Source organism: Lycorma delicatula, chromosome 1 (genome assembly GCF_047948215.1).
Source record: "Lycorma delicatula isolate Av1 chromosome 1, ASM4794821v1, whole genome shotgun sequence".
NCBI classification, from domain to species: Eukaryota; Metazoa; Arthropoda; class Insecta; order Hemiptera; family Fulgoridae; genus Lycorma; species Lycorma delicatula.
In genome coordinates this window covers 234,086,388-234,107,520 of record NC_134455.1, presented here as the reverse complement: position 1 = coordinate 234,107,520, position 21,133 = coordinate 234,086,388, and the positions used below count along the sequence as shown (strand labels likewise).

Below are 21,133 nucleotides of genomic sequence, written 5' to 3'. Positions count from 1 at the left end.
TGTTTACAGAATGAAAATTTTCCTTCTCAACTAAAGATTACCGTCATCAAACTGCTATAATAAAGTGATATAAAAATCTACAGATTAATTGGTACAATTAATAAACTAAATAAAATTATTTATGTAAAATTTAAAAACTGTTTTAAAAGATTGATGGAAAAATTTTCTCAAAACACGTGGCTATATATTTATATTTTTTTATACACTTTTGAAACAAAGATTTACCACGTCAATATGAAACACTTCAAACAAATATTTCAAAAGAGAATAATGGAAAGTACATCAACAGTAAAAAAAAAAAACTGTTGACATATAATTATATTAAAACTTGTTATGTGGAAGGTTTTGGTGTTACACAACAATAAACAATTTCATGAAAATTTAGACCATCGTAACAGTCATAATTACACGATAGAGTTCTTCAATTGCTAGAGGTAAACAAAAAAGAAAAGAATAAAATAACATGAATACATTTTATTTAATAAGTACATACATGTTTATTTTAAGTCTACTGTTTATAATATTTACAGTAGGATACAATATACATTAAAATGAAATTAATACTGAAAACAACTTAATTAGAAAGTTTAAACATACTTCAATTTTTATCTTTCTTATAAAAAATTTGCATCAACTTAAACTTGAACAATTATTACATATTACCATAAAACAGGCAAATGATACTTCATTTTTGTAACTAATCAGATACCAGATTAAATGTACTCATACATGTGAAATTTAAAAAGCTAATTAACACTAAAATAAATAATTTATTTTGATTATATCTTATCTGACAATGTCCACCATTTAATATTCTCTTTGTAAAAGCAAATGATGGTCATTGTGAAATTGAATTGAGAATATCTCTAACCCAAATTTTTAAATGCAATTAATTTTTATACACAGTAACAAATTGAACATTAAATGCTTAACTCTGAAATACCTATTCTGGAACTTAATATCAGATTTACTAATTAAATTATTAAAACAATACATTTAAATAAAGTGTTTTTATTAAAAATCCCTTAATTTGTAATATTGTACAAATGAATTATGTTTTTTTTAATAAATTTCAATGTTATGTTAAATGTCATACAAGTAAATAATACTTCATTTACACTGCCATTCTTTTAAAAATCTAATTTTATTAGATTTACTAATAAAATTATTAAAACAATACATTTAAATAAAGTGTTTTTATTAAAAATCCCTTAATTTGTAATATTATACAAATGAATTATGTTTTTTTAAATAAATTTCAATGTTATGTTAAATGTCATACAAAAATAAATAATACTTCATTTACACTGCCATTCTTTCATTGTTTCAGAAAGTGTATAAGTAATAACTTTTATTAAATAGTATTATCTTTAAATGGAATTATTTCTTCATATGTATAAATTCTAGTAATGAAAATTTTGTAGACTTTATTCAAAACATAATAATCATAAATTGAAAATGTAGTATATAAATATGATATAAATATTTTAGAAGAATCCTTGTTGAAAAATAAAAATATATAGTTACATACTGTATTTATCCATATTTAAATCTTATTTACCCATTTGGTATTCATAATTTTCTTTATATTATAACAGTAAAATGTAATTTTTTTTTATTAGCTAAAGGTGAGATTTGAAATTCATCTTCTGGACAAATCCTCATGTATTATAACAAAACATTTTCATTGTTAATTGAGTAGCACATACTAATTTTTCCCTAAATAAAAATTGAGGCGAAAAATAAACTACTTTCTGTTTGCTGTTCCTTTTCTTGTTCCCTACTTCTTTTTGCATACTGTAACATAGCCTTACACATAAAAAAAAGATTTTTAATCCTGTTAATGATGAGTATTCAGATAACAAAATAACATTAAAAAATGCAATTTAAAAAAACAAATAACTCAAATAATTATTTATTATACAGTATGTCCTATTTTTTTTTGTTTTAATTTTTATTAATTTCATTATCATAATTATTTGGTCTAAAATAATTTATAAAAGGATATTCTTGGATATTACAGTTAATAAGTTCAGTAATATAAATGATCCCTGACAGGTCAGATTAAGCTTTTTTTTTATAATTAATGTGCAGAGAATATTGCAACAAATTATTTTCTTATCTTAATATGTAGAAAAATTTAGAGATAAATAAATATTGAATATGATAAATACTTACTAAGATCATCATTAGTAAGATTTTTCTTGGTAAAAATCTAAAAAAATGTTAGACAACAGATGTAGTGAAGAGAAAAAATAGTACCAAAACATAAGTTTTTAGATAAATATGAAAAAAAGACAATTTACTGTAGCTACATTATCTATTGAGATATCTCCTGATGGTTGTGTTTATGTGAATAAAAATCAGTTCAAATAAAAGAATTTAAATCACTTTTATCTAAAATAGTATAATGAAAATGTATATATCTGATTTAATGAACTTTGCCAATAGCTAATTTTTGTACTGTTATTCAGTTTTCTCAATCAAAAATTAATTACTTCAAAAATAAGCTAAAACGTGCAAAACTATTCAGTGCCTTCTCATATCACACATTTTAGGTAGCAGTAGAATAAAGTATCAGTAAAAGAAAAAAATGTACAGGCTACCATAATACAGAAAAACAAGGCACTGTAGAATACTTATGAGAATTAACCAATATTTATCATTTAGTACAGCTTCAAGTACAGAGACATATGTTCTGACAACTGTATGTTATTTTACAAATAATAATTATTCTACAAAAATTATTTTATATTTTCTCAAGCATAAATAATTTGTTCAACTTTTCTAACTGGTATAACTAATCAAAAATATTATTACTATGTGGAAACATTGTTCTGCTTTTGTTTCACAATAAAAGATTACTTATTCATTTCAAAAGATCATTTGTACAGTTTACTTACAAAATAAAGAAATCAGTTGCACTGTAAACAGGTTTTAACACTAAGGTAAAATAATACTGCATTTGTACATATAGGATTATGCTCATCAAATCATAACATTAAGATAACACATCCACTTATTTGTTACACCAAGTCTACAGATAAAAATGAACAAAAATTTTAAATTTGTAAAAAAAATCTGTAAAAATCAATGAAATTTAACTAAAAATAACTTTGCATACATGTGGTTTTTTATATTAATATATACACTAAGCATAGATAAACAATATAATAAATCTACTGTTATGTCAGGTAAAAATTATAGTATTATTAATAATGATAATCATTTACTAAGTAATACAATATTAAAAAGTACATACATACATAAATCATTAATTAATTAAATGGTGTATATTGTTTGACAATCGTCAAAATACGACTAGGGTACATTGAACACATACGCAAATGTACAAAATTTTTATAAGTCTATTTTTTTTTAAATAACTGTACATAATTAACACACATAAACATACACATATAATTGATTTATTTATAAATAGCAATGAATTTCTGAGTAAAATGCTGGATGCTAACTTCCACATCTTAATCTATACAAACACACATACACACACACACACACACACACAAAATAGCCACAACTAAAATAAAAATTACAATATCTTATCTCACAAAAAATTAATTTAAATGCAAAATAATTTTTTTTTATTAATTGTGTAATTCTACTCTTTTCCTCGTTTGGATTTAGATCGTCGCCTCTTTGTCCTCGGGTAAACTACACATGAACAACCGCTACGAATTTTAATATAATCAAGTGACCAAGTTGACCCTCCATTTGAAAATGATGTAAATTCATGGTTTCGTTGATGGCCATCAGCTGTTTGATCTGCTCCACGCACAATAGCATATGTGTATGAGAATTTTTGTTCACACCGAGACTGATTATGCAGATGTCTATCCATGAATCTGCATGGTTTACCTTCAACACCAACTCTACATGATAACTCAAAAAATCTGTAAAAGATAAAAAAAATTTTATTCATACATCATATCTGTCAATTTTTACTTAATAATTAGTTTATGGTACCATCTTTCAGTTACTTTTGTGCTGATACAATTATAAAATACAATTTATGTGAATCTTATGAATATTTTAAATAAAAATCTTGAAATTTTTATTTCAAGTAGATATTTTCAAATCTTACAAGAAGCTCTAAGATATATTTTTTCATGCTAATAAAAGTGTCAAAAAATGAGCTGACATTTTAATTTTTTAATATAACTCATTTTTTATTTGATAATATTTTTGCTTTATTAGAAAGTGGTGACATGGAGGTTATCTGTGATGCAAATCATTAGATAAATGAGTGCCCTATCCTTGGCTGTACATGTTCACTTTTTTGACAAAATTTTCTTAAACATGTTGACATAATTGCTGGGAAATCTCAGGAAGTGTTGAATTTCTTCTTTGGGGGTCCTCAATTGTTTTTAGTTTATTGATGTACACTTTATCCTTAAGATAACCTCAAAGAAAAAAATCCAATGGTGTCAAGTCACATGATCTTGGCAACCAATAAATCATCTTGCTCTGAGATAACATGACCATTAAATTTTTCTTGCAACAACTACATGATTTCAATAAGTGTGGCATGATGTTGCACCATCTTGTTGAAACCAAATGTCTTCCACATCCATATCATTAATTTTAGGCTATAAAATGTTTGAAATCATCTCACAACATCAAATTTCATTGACAGTAACAGCATCTTCATTTTAATTTGCAAAGGTCCAATCAATCCCACAGTCCAAAATCTGTACCAAACTGTGACCCATTGAGAATGCATAGAAAGTTTTTTAATCTTTTTTGGATTTTCTGATCCCAAATTCAACAATTTTGTTTATTGATAATACCAGAGGGGAAAAAATGTGCCTCATTGGTAAAGTGATGTTTTTTTAAAATTTGTTTGCAAAATTACTTTTGCAATTTCTACACGTTTTCAAGTGTGTACTTTTCCATAATTTAACCTCACTGTTTATTGATAACAGCTTATAAAAATCTCTACTAAGGTTTTACCATAAAAAAATGGCAGCAAATTTAAAATCAGTCTATTTTGGGATACTCTTTATTTATTTCTATTTTCTTTCTAACTGCCCCTTCTTTATGAAAGTAACAACTTACATTGTATCCTCATTACATGCCAGTAAAAATTGTAGTAGGCACTGGTTAAAAATTTCCTTTACTTTAGCAAATTTCTCATCAAATCTTGAAGTCCTATCAAATTTCTAATTTTTTATACATATTTTCAATACTGAATGTAATCATATCAAAACTCCATTAAAATATATGTTTTAACGATACATAACAAATAAAATTGTTTTTACTTTACATATACTTTGAGAGAAGTGAATAAAAATCAGTTATTACTTTTACTGGGTCTTTTTTCAGTAAATACTGAAGTTAAAGTGAATAAGAATAAGTAATTGTACAACATTTTAACTTCTGGTACTATTCTTTTTACTTAATCAGCAGTATTCACTGAAACTACACAAAATTACTGATTCTTCCCACTAAATACTTTAAAAAGAGTGAATAAAAGTTTTCAATTACTTAAAATCATCAGTAATTACTGTAGGTTTTTTCAGTAATCTAAGGCCCATACTGAAAACTTCTACTGAACAAGAGAGATGGTTGTTTTCATGAAAATATATAAACCAAAACTTTAGGGAGCATAAATCTATAAACCAAGATAAGTACAAGGAACTGGTTTGTTTTGACAAGGCATCTTTGGAATACTTAAGTAATTTTTTTGCAAGGAACTAATGAAACAAGAGGGTTTCCGTAAGTACCCAGCATAAAATGGAAATATTATTAAGATATTTGTCTGATCTGGGGTACCAAAATGGTGTTGCCGAAGATTTCAGAATTCACAGAACTACATTCAGTAAAATTAACGATGTTCTAGAAAAAGTTTCTGCCAAAGCTGCTGATGGATTAATTTTTCACAAATCGTAGATGAAATTACAGAAGCTAGAGAAAAATGGAGTAAGAAGTTCAAAATGCCTAGTGCAATCCGGGCAGTAAACTGCACTCATTTAGAGATTCAAAAACCAAAAGCTTGTGGTAATTCTTACACCAACAGAAAGAGTTATGCAAGCATTAACATACAGGTCACATGCAAGTTGGAGAAGAAAATAACAGGCATTTGAAGCTGAGTGGCCCAGAAGTACTCATGACAGTTGCATTTGGAGACGAAGTAGTGTGTGTATAGAAATATCCAAATTAAATGTCTGTCTGTTGGCAGATAGCGGGTATGTTGCAGCTCCTTGGCTTCTAACACCATTCAGCTGGCCATGGTCTATAAGAGAAACAACTTTAACAAACAGCATTCTAAAAAAAGGGTGACGGTGAAAAGAATGTTCAATCAAATGAATATTCGATTTCCAATATTAGCCAATTTAGAGTGAAACTTAAAAAAGTGCCGAAAGTAGATGTAGGAAAACCATTTATGATCAATTTAATGGAAATGAAGAGGGATGTCAAGAATGTGAGGATGAAGAGGAAGGAGCTATAGCTGAAAAATATGATACATCAAAATCAGAGATGTAGAACTCCAATAAAGAGGACAGGCAAAGGGAATTGAAGTTATATCTATTTTGCTACAAATAACTTAAAAATTATTCTAAATAATTTCATACAATTGTTGAACTTAACCAAGTAGTAGTAACTTTTGTTTGTCATGTATTTTTATGTAATTATTAATTAATTTTATGTAATATTAAAGTTTATGTAATAAAATACAAAAGTAATAATGAAGGATATCAATAAACACAAATTAAAAAAAATTGTTCAGTTCAACAGGCTGGTTAATCTGGTCGATCTAATCAATCTTATTATGGATTGACCACAATGGGTGGACTGTTCCACATCAACCAGGCGGTTGTTGGCCCTGTCATAATTTTAGTGATTTTTTTGTGTGTTCTTTTTTTTAATTTAGTTAAGCTATTAAGAGAAAACTTATTTATTTCTTTTATTAAGAATTTGTTTATTTTTTTGGATGGTTTTTTTAATTTCAGTAAAGTTATTTTAAGAGAAAAGTTATTTAATTTCTTTTATTTTAATACAGAACAGTAAAATACAGTAAGAAAAATTAATTCATGACAAGATAACCTGATAATTAAAAATTTACATCTCCTGTTTGGTGAGTGGAGTGGGTTATTATTTCTTTCCGATTTCTAATTTTGTTTTGTAAAAGCTGTAATTTTAATTCTTTGTGTTTCTTCTGAGTTCTGATCAAGTCCAGCTGCTCAAAAAAACCAGTCACTGTAAGTCAGTTCTGGATAAAGCAACCAATTCTTCAGTTTCATATCTATTTTTCTTCTGTTTTGGAACATTGTATAGTAACTTAATAAATTTGCTTGGACATGATTCTTCATCTGTCATACTTGATTCGTGACATTTTTGTTTTGTAACAATACCAATAGCAAGCGCACCTGGTATTTTATTTACAGTAGGGTTTTCATACTTTTACAGTATCTCAATTATTTTCCCATGTTTTTATATTTATACTTTTGTTACATGTTATCTTTTTATGTATTTTCTTTTTCATTTTAGTTTTTAGGTTATTTAAGCCTCTTTATTTTTTTTTATGAGAACAGTCTCTCCAACACTTTTTTCATAATCACTTTTTATACCATTTCAAGCCTTTCCTTTGTCTAGAACTACTTTCACCGATAACGAGCTGTTCAAAACAATCGTATTCTTCTTTAGCACATCAGCAAATATAGCTCTATTGCATTCTGCTTTTGATATTGATCCATTAAATTGTATTTCACTTTCGCTGTCACTAGTAGTAGTAAATATGTTACGTTGATACAGCAGTATGTCAATAAACGAACAAGTTTCAAGTTCAAGCACAAATTGTAGGAATAAACAACAAATGAGATAACATAAGAGACTTAATTGACAAATGTGTTGAAACAGGTACACAAGAATGAGTAATTTTATGTAAGTACTGAACATAATTCTATACAATATACAAAAATAATGATTCCTTTCAGTTATTACTTATCAGTAATAGTAAAATGTTATTCTTCTAACTCTTAAGTAATTATTATACTTAATCAGTATTTACTATAACTGACCAGCAATTACTGATTTTTTTCACTTCCCTCCTTTTCTATTTTTTTAAAATGACACTATAAATAACTATAAAGCATTTTATGCAAAAAAATTTAAGTTCTGTAAACAAGTTCAGGTCCTTCTATTTTGAAATCTCACCATATTTTATCTAGTATTTATAACTTAAACAAATATTACAGCCTAACTCAATTAACATATAAACAAAGAATGATTTCATCTAAGCCACTCAAACACAGCATTATTTGAATGGAAAATAATTTTTATCAGAACTGTGTTGCTTGATTTGTTTTCTTTACATTCATTTCTTCATTATAGATAAAATTTTCTTAATGAAATTATTAATTATCATACATTTTTACATAACTTCTTAAATGAACGGTTACCAAATTCAATTCATAACCCAGCTCCAGATTCCAGTTAAACATAAGTGGAATACAGAACTGGTTTACTAAACAAAAATTATTTAACTAATCAAAAATTAGCACTTCCAATTTATCCAAACCTATTTATAGACTGGCATTTTATGGAATAATAAAATTTAACAAAAAGCAAGAGACTGATAAAACGGATGAAAATTTTTCAATCTAAATCTAATTCAGTTTTCATATTACCACATTTTCATTTTGTACAGAAAGTTACAGGCAATATTTAGTTACTACTGAAACAGAAATAGGCTCCAACGGAAAATATTGACATCTTAGATATTAGAGGCAAATTTCTATAAGAGAAGTTCAACAGCATGACTTCTTGTTTTAGACTAAAATTAATATATGAACATGTAAAAAAAAAAAATTAAACTTGAAAAATGTTTGCTAAAACAGGAATACAATATCTAGATGTCCTTGATAATAGTTATAAATTTTGATGACAGTGAATCAGAGTGTATGGAACAAATTAAAGAAGACTTTCAAGGAATTGCCCTTCAACAAGAATGTGGTTTTGATAAATCAGATCACAGCATTATTTACAATGATTTTTTTCTTAATAAAATAAGTCAAAAAATCTGTTAAATAATATACGTAATAATATAAATTATTAATTATTTTATTATTAGATGATAAGTAAAATAAGTTATTCAATGTTGTATTAGTAACAAATAAATTCTTAGTGCTGGCAGCAATGACATACCAATACTCTGATTTTACTGTTAATTTAAGAAATAGTAATACTGTGCAAATCTTGCCTCTCAGTGTGCTAAGAGGCTAATTCATTGCACTATAGAGGTGCCGGTTTCATCAATAAAGGTACAATATTCAATATTATTAAATAGTTTATTTTCATATTATTATTTTATTCCTTATATTGGTATCTAAGTGTAGATATTTTACAATAATTCTGTCTGAATGTTCATATTAATTTTGTATTACATTATAGGTTTAAGTTCATTGTTTAAGCTGACATTATAAACTTAATGACAATTTGTTCTTGAGAAAGAAAGCAGCAGTCAAGAACTAATTTAGAAATGACAACTAGTTAAAAAGATAAACATGCTTTCATGATCAAACATACTGCCCACAAAAAATTGTATGATTTTTTAACTGTTTAATAACATGCATAATAACTGAACATATGCACAAGTAATAGTTACTAAAAAAATAATAATAGTAATAGTTATTGTAAGCACAACTACACAATAATTCTTGAATAACAATTTTTATATTAGTAAATATTTCAATAAGAGAATTTTAAATCCTAAATTGGATGTATGCTTAGAACAAATAATTCTTGCATGAGATCAATACTGAATCAACAGTGTGTAATTGTCAGATTGTCAAGTCTTGAGTAGAAAGGATAACCATCTGAATAAGTGTAAAATCAACATAAATTTGAGCTTGAATAAGTAACATTGAAATTAATAGTTCAGTAACGTAAAAAAGCCTTGAGATAAATGGTGTAAACAGCCTTGTAAACATACCTTCAAAATTTGTTACAGATGTATAAGTATTTATTATATAAACAAGTCGCTATCAAGGATAGTAAACTGTAAATACATTGTCTGGATTGATTTCTTATTTAGGGAGGTTGCAGTAAAGCTGGCCAACTTCCTAATAAGCAAATTGCTTGTTAAAGACCAGAAGATACAATGCACAATGGACTTCTCACATAGTAGATCTCGAAAAGAAGCCGAGATCCTTTGTACATGTCTAGATGAGTTCATTACATAAGTAAGTTGCTATTAGTAAGGGTATTAAACTGCAAATAAATATCTGGACAGATTTCTTATTTAGGCAAATTGCAGTGCAAAACTGGAAAGACTTCCCAATAAGCAATTACTTGAGAGACTAGAAGATTCAGTGCGTAGTGGACAATTATGAAATGCTTCTATTGTAGAATTGAATATCTATGATAGATACGTGAACTCAGATAAGAATTACATGTTAGAATATATACCATAGAAGTATAAAATAATTGTTTTAACCATTTATTCAATTCTTCAAAATTTGTAATAAGTATAGTGTTACGTTTTCACCCTCTCTTGCCATCAGGTGCTGAAACCTAGCGGTGGCTTGGGTGCCCACGCAAACTATGGTCATCAGACCATCATGCCACTCTACGTCACAAGCTGCTCCTCAAGCATTGTACGTAGCATCTTATAGCAGTCTACACTCATACCTGACCCAAGGCGGTCGCGTCCGGATGGACTCTCTCAATTCTTGTTTGGGTGAACATTACTTTAAGTTTCATTTAGCATATGTTTGCTATCTTTGGCATTAAATTATAAGTTACAAGTGTTATGTTACAAAATTATTTTAAACCGCTAAGACGGTGTACAATTAAAAAATCCTTCAGTAATCAACAAGGTGTTGTCTTCATTCATCACCTATGAACACATACAGTCCACCCTCGCTCTAAAATTTACTGCAACGCTGTTGAATAAGGGTGTCCGTCGACATCGCAACATATAGTTTGTTTATTGCCAAACAAATTATTCCATTTGTGGTTTTTAGATCTAGAATACATACTAGGTTGTTTGATCCCAAAAATGTTTTTGTTAACATGCCATTGTAAGGGAGCAGTGTTTTCGTCTAAAAACTGAATCTCCTTCACAGAAGTTTTCTTAGTAGTTTGCCATTTATTACGTTGTAACTAATGTAAGTAATGCTTCGACCAAATATTCCATATAGATAGTATAAATTTTTGAATTAATTGCCAATGTCCTAAGTGATTAACAGAAATTTTAGCAATATCAAAATTAGGAAATGTAGTCTGAGAAGATTCAGTAAGAAAGTGTCCACGAGTCAGTGTGTTTTGGATCCCTCGAATCAAAAGAAACAGTATACAGTTGGCATGAATTTGTGCAAATAAAAATAGAAAATTCCTCAAAATTAAGAACAGTCTGTCCTACGACATGATGAAGATGATATTTAATACTCTTTATCCTGCTTTCCCATAATCCACTGAATTGTGGTAATGAAGGAGAGCAATGACCAATCTATTCTTGTGAAATAATGAAGATCTGAATATTGTGTTAGAATTCCCTTAGTTAAATTTTGAAAAGAACTCAGGTAGAATACTATTTGCCATCTTAAAGTTTGTTCTATTACCAAAAAACATTTATTTTGGAATACCCCTTCATGAAACAAATTGTATGACTGCAGTGATGAAAGCCTCTGCAGTTAAACCTGAAACTAATTCTAAATGTATCGCATTAGTTGAAAGACAAATAAATAGACATATATAATAAGTCAGAAGGGTTTTTGATCACTGCCCACCATGACGAATTACCAATGGGCCACCTTAGTCAACAGCGCAACGAGAGAAGTGTTTAGGAGTGACTCTAACACCTGGCAATTGACCAGATTGTTAGTTTAACCTTTTAGCACTAAAGTGAAAACATATTTAAGAACTTTGAATGGACCGTATAATAACCTTCCGCTGATTGTCCAATATATTTCATGTAAAGAATTGTGAACTAACTGGATACCTCACATAGGAGACATGAATGTTCCCTTTTGATTATTAATGTCGTTAAGTGGGCACTAGAATGTAGAATGAGTTCATGTTTATCGTTATACTGTAACTTAGCATTCTGAATGTGACTACCTACACGAAGCCATTTGAGTCTATAAATGGATCATAAAAGAATAATTTACATTGTTTATTAATTGGTTGATCACTTTGTATGTCACTGATTCTAACCCAAAATAACTCAACTGTGAAAGTCATAGGAATATATTGACAGTACCATTTAATTCTTTAGTAGCTAATGTGCCAATTTTTCTTTCAGAGGAGTTTGTTTTAATATTAAGAATAGATCTATGCAATAACTGATTCAAATTAATTTAGAAAGTGAAAAAATGTTTTCAGCAGTGTTTTTAGTTAATGTAGCAGTAAACAAGAGTTGAATATCTTTATGTTTTTCAGAATCAAATCAGGTGATAGAATAAATTAAAAAAACAAGAAGTTATTGCTATTAGTATCAAGTATTAAGTGTTGACAAAACCAAGGAGGTCCATGGCACCATAGATTAAGTTTTTGTAGCCTTTCAGGAAAACAATCTCAAGACAGAATACAGGGAGGATTGTCAGATGAATTAATAAGATGTCATTTGGCATTAAAATTAAACTGCTGTATTTCTGAAACTTGACTGGCAATAAATACTTTCCACCTTGAGGATTCACTATGAATCCAATGAAGTGCTATCATAGAATCAGTGTACAAATGAATTTCATTTATAAGTGTATTTAAGGATATAATTACTTGATTAGCTAAACAGGTTAGTAGCAAACAAGCACATAATTCCAGTCTTGGTAGTGAAATCTGTTTGAGTGGCAATACTCTAGATTTTGAACAGAGAAGGTTGGATGAAACTTCTTCAATGGAATAAATAATTCTGGCATAAATACAACTAGCATAACTCTTTAGTTATACAGCAGAAAAGAAGTGATATAGTCTGAGTAACATTTTTCTTAACTGCTCATAGATAGAAAGTAATATTGTTAACTGAACTTAAGTGAGTATATAGTTCTCTCCATTGTGATAAACTATCAGATAAGATGTCATCCCAATGACACTTCATTTGCCACAATTGTTGCAAGAAGTGTTTACATAAGAATATTATCGGTCCAACCAAACCCAAAGGATCATAAATACCAGCAATAATAGACAGAACATTTTTCTTAGTTAAATTCATTATCTTTTCGTTTAGTAAATTGGAATGCCCATTTGTCTAACTACTATTCCATAATATACCTAATATGCATATGTTCTCATCTTTATTTAATAAAACGTTACAGTTATCATTTGATGAGGTTGTATTTGGAACATTAGGGTACCATTTGTGTAATGGGACTCCATATTGATTTATCAGGTAAGTTATTTCTGACTTTAATCTCTTTAATACATTTGAATTGTCACATCCTGTTGTAAGGTCATCAAAATAGAAGTCATTTAATATAATTTTATAGGCAAATGGAAATTGATCTTTGTTATCCTTTGCAATCTGAATAAGACATCTAACTATTTGTACAGTAAATCACAGTTCTCAACACATAGTGTCAGTGGAATCTTGCCATAAGATCCTTTGTAGATTACTGTCTTCATATTTAACTAAAATTTGTCTATATATTTTCTCTATGTAAAGTGTAATAACATAACTATTTTACCTGAATCTAAGGATTACCAAAAGGAGATTTTGCTGGAAAATAGAGCCAATGTAAACGTATAATTGAGAGACAATCTGTTTGAAAATTTAGCAGAACCATTAAAAACAACTCACAACTTATATGTTAAGCTTGATTCCTTAACTACCGGATAATGTGGTAAGTAAAATATGTTTGGTTCTGTAAGTTAAGTTCAGACATGTGACCTTCTTCTTCCTTTTTCCTGTTTAGCCTCCAGGAATCACCATCAGGTATTAGTTCAGAGAATCATATGCATGAGTGTAAGTGAAGGGTAGTCTTGTACAGTCTCAGGTCGACCATTTCTGAAATGTGTGGTTAATTGAAACCCAACCATCAAAGAACACTGATATCCACGATCTAGTATTCAAACCCATATAAAAGTAACTGCCTTTATTAGGATTTGAACGTTGGAACTCTCGACTTCAAAATCAGCTGATTTGCAACGACACATTCACGACTACACCAACCTGGTGGGTCAGACATGTGACCTAGTTTTAAATATTGTAACACCGACCAGTAGAGAGGACCTGAGTAACGGATTCCTGCCAATTAAGAAATTAGTAGAAAATATAATAATTGGATGAACCCAGAAAGGGGCTAAAAGAAACCCTTTTAGTAAAAGTAATGGGTCTGTTTAACAATTGTCTTTTGTAATATTGCCCACTGACACACCTAAACAGATGTTGTTCTGTGAAAAGAGTTACTGGACCCAGGTTTGGAATTTCATGGTAAAATGTGAGGGCAGATGATATTCTCATGCTTCGAGTTGGGTCTAGTCCTGCAAGTAAAGATAGGAGTATAAATATTCTGGGGAAGACCAGTTGACAATTAGTCTATGTGTGAGAAGTTATGAAGCAAGTTCTACAAGATGTGAGTCTGTGAGAGTGTTATGGTAGAGGAGTTATGCGAGCTCAACATGATGACATTACAAGTAATTCCAGTACACGAAAACAAGAAATGGTTCAGTAAGTTACTGGAAGACTATAAATGAGAGATAATGTACTAAACCTCATTCATAAACTGTTAGGGTAGTTTTATTTGTGAACAGCAAAGGTATTTGCAATAAAACAACTTTATACTTGTCTTATCTATTGTACTATTGTTGTTAATACAGTACTACCGTGGTAAAAAATGTTAAGACTAGCAGTGATCATGCTGATGTCTTTTGTCAATGGGACTGAATTCTATCTGTAATTATTTACCTACCTGTGAATAAATCCAAAATACAAAAAAATATAAAAATAAATACAAAATTCTATTTTGTATGTAATCACTGTCTGTTGTTATTATTATTGTGGTTGTGATAACTATGACTATTATTTGTTTTTATCAACATTTATTATTATTATTGTTTGCTATTGTCATTATTATTATTGATTTATCTTGTTTCAGAGTCATACTTTCAAGTAAAAAATGCTGAAGTCAGCTTGTTTAGCTAGTTGGTAACAGGTAGTTACCAGCCAGTATGTAACATAATCTTGTTTATTGTATTATTGGATATTGATAATTTATTCAGTTTTATGCGATTAAGATAAAACTGAGCACCAAATAAAATATCAATTTTGCACTAGTGTTGAAATTTGGTTTGGCCAAAAATAAATTCTTAGCAGGTTAAAATGGTTTATGTCAAAGAAGTCAAATGGTAGGTTATCAGTTAGGATGTAATTCAGATATATTATGTTAGATTGTGTTGTCATATTTCTGAGACAATTCTTGTAAGTATCTTAATTTAATCTTTAGTAAATATTTATGATTTATTTCTAGATCAAAACTGTCGACAAATGTTTGTATTCTAGTTATAGACGGTTTTATTACCTTACACTTCCTTTTTGTGCCTGTAAGAGTAAAGGTGTATATCTATTGAATCGGTAGTCATGTTTATAATAATAAACAATATTAGTTGCATTTACAGGTATTCAATAAACAAGCGTGAGAAGATAAGATTAAATTTATAGTTATGTGTAGATGTGACGTTCACAAATAAACAATCAACTTAATTCCACTTCATGGTCGAATATGTTGAATATTTCCTCAATCATTATCAACGATTGAGGAAATAACGATTGTGCTCAGAGGACTAAATTCAATGTGGGATTCTTAATTCTCAGTGTATTGAGAGACTAATTCATCACACCATAGAGGTGCCGGTTTCATCAATAATAGTACAATAATCAATATTATTAAGTAATGTTTAATTTCGTATTATTAGTTTATCGTTTATACCAGTATCTAAGAGTAGATATTTTTCAATAATATTGTCTAAATGTTCAGGTTTACATTATATTATATTACAGGTTTATATTACAGTTTTAGGATTAAATTATTAACTGAACAATTTGTTCTTGAGAAAGATTGTAACAGTCAAGAAGAAGAACTAATTTACAAATGACAACCAGCTAAAAAGATAATAAATGATACACATACTTCCATGATTGAACAAGTACTGTAGTGTGTTTAGTTCTAATGAGTAAAAGTGTAGGAATATAATTGCTTATGAATATATTACCGGTTTCTTTCTTCGATCATCTCACCTAACTCCATTTCTGTTAGTTATTTCAATCTTTGTAAAGATCAAATTACCAAATCTAAAATTAATTTTTGTTTTATTAAAGTAATTTACAAAATATTTAAATATTTTTAAGTATTTTTAAGTATATTATCATAGGATAATATACCTTACTGAGATACAATTAACACAACATTAATTTTACAAGAACAATGAGGATACGTAGTGCAATACAAATGAGTTCCCATGCATAGTGCAACGTTTGGTTCCAACTAGGTGTCACATAAGGCAGCGTTTCTCAAACTTTCAGTATTTCCGACCCAATTTTCAATCATGTCCCCCTCTAATACAATTACAATGTAAACAGTAATAATGTATTTTGAAGCTAAAGCTACACTACGACCTTAATTACAAACCTTATAAATTACCAAGAATAAATAAATTTAGTGATATTTGGCAACACTGCTCCGCTGCATTGACAAAACCAGAATCAATGCCTCTCTACTGCTCTCTCTCTTATGTTAACCATATCGAACATTCTTGCATCTTGTGAGAAGTTTCAATTTGTCTTCAACATTCTGGAACATCTGTGCAACCGTCTGCACAAATGTGTATAAATGCTGCATCTCATTCGATTCCAGCCAGTCTCAGTCGATTCGATTCTTCTATCACTATCAAATCAATCGTGAATGTGTATGTTGTAATTTGTGTGTTAATTGCAATTCACAGTATTACATATTCATGGCAATAGATTTTTACAGAATCATGGATATATTTTTAAGTGTCATAAACAAGCATCAGACGACAGTGAAGCGTCAATTAGTGCATAGATGAACATGATTCAGAAAATAAAATCAAGAAAATATTCTCAAGAATACTTAAATTTTGTGTTTTACAGTACTGATGTAAATGAGGAAGAAAAGCCCCTATGTGTCATTAGCTCAAAAATTTAGCAGCAGACAGTTTGAAACCTAACTTAAACGACATTTGGAAAAACTTCGAGTATATTAACAAACCCTGAGAATTCTTCGAATTAAAATTAATCATATAAACAGCAATCATCATTTTTAAAAAAAACTTTGTGAATGAAAATGCTTACTTGCATCTTACAATGTTTCATATAAAATGGCCAGATGTAAAAATCCTTACACCATTGGTGTAGAGCTTATTGCAACTGCAATTGAGATGGTAGAAACTATGTTTGGAGATAATTCTGGCAAACAATTGCACTTCATACCTCTATCAAATGATACTGTTGCCCGTCAAATTGGTGATATAAGATATAAGATGTACAGCATCAGCTTTTCGGGAAGTTGCTTAACAAATTGTTTTCAATTCAGCTTGATAAGGCAACAGATAGCAATATTTCATTGCCTATCTGATGAAATATCAGATAGGCAATCTGATACTCATTTCATTGCCTATGTTCAATTTTTGATGAGATGTCAGCAATAGAACTACTTTTCTGCAAACGAATAGAACTCAAAGCAATAGCAGTTGCACTATTTGCTATCTTAAATGATTTTATAATAAAGGCGTACATAGAGTGGAAAAATTGCATTGGAATATTCACCGATGGTGCTCATCCAATGTCTGGAAGATTCCAAAGTGTACAAATATTTGTGAAACAAAAATCTCCATAGTGTGTCTAGACACATTGCATGATCACAGAGAAGCTCTGGCTTCCAAAGAAACGAGTCCTGGTTTGAATATTGTGCTAACAGCTGTAACTGTAGTAAACTATACAAAAATGAGGTCCCTAAAATCAAGAATCTTTTCTGCAATTTGTAAAGACATGGATGCGGTACATTCAGCATTACTATTTAATTGCGAGGCAAGATGGTTGTCACATGAGAAATTTTTACAATGTGTTTATGAATTTAGAGATGAAATCACCATTTTTTCTAAACGAGGAAAACTGACCAGAAGCTGAGAAGTTTTGAGATGTTTTATTTGTGAAGAAATTGAGCTACTTGGTCAACATATTCAAGAAATTAAATACCTTGAATCTTTAACTCCAAGGAGAAAATACACATATGTTGGATATGAGTGATAATGTTAATGCTTTTTATGGAAAATTGCAATTGCGGAGCAGAAATTTAAAGCAAAAAACCTGCAAATATCGATGAATCTGTTAAAACTTACAAGAGTGAAGAACAACATGTGAAAGTTGCTTTTGTAACCATTGAAAATCGTTTAGCCATGCTGGCAAAGAATTTAAAAAAGTATTTTCTTGCTGACGACAACTTGGTAGCAAGTTACAAGTGGGTTAGGGATCCATTTCAAAATACTCCCGAAGAAAAAAATCTTCATAGACGTCACTTCATGGTGAAATCAAAACAATTTAGTAATATATCACTCTGTGAATTTTGGGCAGGGTGGATGATGAATTTTCTGCACAGTAAACAAGAGCACTTTGTATACTATCACCATTTTCAACATCCTAACTTTGCGAAACCACATTTTCGTGGTGGCTGCTTTGAAGACAAAATATAGATCTCAGCTAAATATAGAAATGCTATATCTATTTCTAATATTAATTCTTCCTTCAAAAAACTTTGCTCTGTAAGACAGGCCCAAGGGAGTAACTAATAATAATTAAACTTGTTTTTACTTTAGTACTGATAAGTTAATTATTAAAAATACATTGTGCAGTACTGACACAATCCTATTTATAAGGTATTATATCAATGAAAATGTGTAGTTTATTATTTATGTCAGAATGTATTTTGTTTTTCTTTCCTTTCAATAAATTAATAAACTTTTTTAATAATATTCTCTTTTCAATATGCTCGTGCCCCCCAATTAGTGTTATCACACCCCTTGGGGAGACGGACCCCACATGTTGAGAAACACTGACATAAGGCATGACAGCTTCGCTACTTGTTTCAGAAAGCACCAGAGACAAAAGTTTGATGTGTCACTGCTCCTGGTGTGGAGAATTTATTCAACACAATACAGAATACTGTATTCTACTTTTATATAATTGTTTGTCACTGTAAATAAAATCTCTATAATAAAAAAAATTATCAGGTAGATTATTTTAACAAGTTCTTTAACATACACTTATACAACAAAAATATAGAAATTAACCACAAAGATCTGACCCCACCTTGGCCTTCATAGCTTCAATGTCGGCTGATGACAAAAGCCAGAATACCACATTTGGTTCAAAGAAGATTTGGGAGCTAGAATTAAAACATAAGACAGCAGGGCTCTGTCTGCCCAATTGACTTAAGTGACAAAGGCATCACTGGCTGGCTCCCCGCATCCAATCCTAAAACTGGATGCTTTGCTATAATAGCATTCTATTGTGCACTAACAGTTTCCTGTAGACATATTTATTTCACACATTGATCAAAAGCTCTCATACAATAAATCTACATATTTTCTAAATTTAAATCTCTGCACAGGTTAAAAAACCAACTGTCTCTATTCAAAAACTAAACAGTATCAGCTACAACTGTACTTCCTCTACAGACAGCAGATCCTCTTCCAAGCCAATTACAAGTATACATATAGAAAAAAGAAATTCTAGAAACAAACAGTGCCAAGCTAATTTAAGGAATATCTGAAATAACAATTATAATCTTGAGAAACACAATTTTGTAATCATAGATCATATTTTGGACATTTTTTCTAAGGCAGTGACATCTGTAAAACTGATTAATATCTATTAAAAATAAGTACTTTCCGAGAATTCAAGCAGAAAGTTCAGTTATCATCTGAATATATTACGTGAAAGTTTTACTCATGAACTAGAAATAATAAAAAAATTCAATCCACTAATCTATCAATGTACTTTATGTATACATGAATGAGCAAATTCTAAAACCATTAATGTATCTATCTGATGGAGTAAGCTAATGATGCCTACCTTTGTCGACTGTTTGGTACACTATATAGGTTGACTAGCAATCCATCCCTATTGATGCCTCCCTCTGGTTCTATCATCTCAAGTATTGAAGGACAGCAGTCGACTGAAAGACCTTCTTCACCACCTTCCTTCCTTAATAACATTTGTGACTCCCTGTGGTTGAGCCATCGACTACTAGCTTCTGTAGACACTTCTTCACTCTCTGGCAGCCTGCAAAAATAATAAAATGTACTAAGAATATGATAAATAAACATAATAATAGAAAATTGTCATGACAAAAAGAATAGCAGTGATATAAGTGCAGATTAATGTAGTTTGTAAAAGTTAAATGTATTTGTACCTCTATCTAATATACCTATGATTTATTTATTTAGACTTATAATAAAAATAAGCACAAACCTTTGGAGTAATTATAATATTCATCATTGCAGAACCACATAAATTTCTAATTAAATAAACATTAATTCAACATCCAAGTGGAATACATTAAGGATAAAAGTCAATTTTTAATATTTTAGTTAATATTGCATCATCATAGTGTTCTGTTCTAGAATATTTAAAAAACATTTGTTCTATTCGTCTTATCCCTGGTTAAGCATTTTATTACAGTCAGCATGTAGTTAACTTTCACCATATTCTTATACCACAATTACTTTGGTAATATTTTTCATAATATAGTTTTTCTAAGACAGTAATCTGAACAATCTATTTCTATTTTAATAAATTTCACAAGCAGTTTTAATGAACCAATGTATTAAACTCTTGTCTATTATATTAACTACTTATTGATCAGTTACTTTTAACATCCAGTCCTGTGCCACTATAGCTGGGCATGCCTAGTTTTGAAAAGGTCAGGTCCCATTGCTTTATACTAGAATAGTCGCTGTAACTAGACTTTACTTTATCGAGCTGGAGCTAACTTTTATTAAATGGACTTTAGGTAAAGCAAGAATCACGTGAGATTTTTATATTATGCACTCATCTGGACTCAACTTCCCTTTTTTAACTCAATGCATTTTATAATCACTAAGAGTACTTTTGAAGCAAATTTTGTGATTAGATTGTATAAATTAATGACAAATGATA

At 29.3% G+C, this 21,133-nt stretch overlaps 1 protein-coding gene across 4 annotated transcripts in view; it reads right to left on the bottom strand.

Annotated features, from left to right (window-relative positions):
• Window positions 1-1,139: 1,139 nt before the first annotated feature.
• Window positions 1,140-21,133, bottom strand: part of LOC142329589 (uncharacterized) — a 536,070-nt gene continuing 516,076 nt past the window's right edge. For all 4 annotated transcript variants that reach the window (XM_075374308.1, XM_075374323.1, XM_075374299.1 and 1 more), the window contains 2 exons: window positions 20,048-20,257; window positions 1,140-3,914 (listed from right to left, as the gene is read on the bottom strand). In XM_075374308.1, coding sequence (XP_075230423.1) covers window positions 3,623-3,914; window positions 20,048-20,257 — 502 coding nt within the window. In that variant the 3' untranslated portion in view covers window positions 1,140-3,622. The remainder of the gene's footprint in view (window positions 3,915-20,047; window positions 20,258-21,133) is intronic.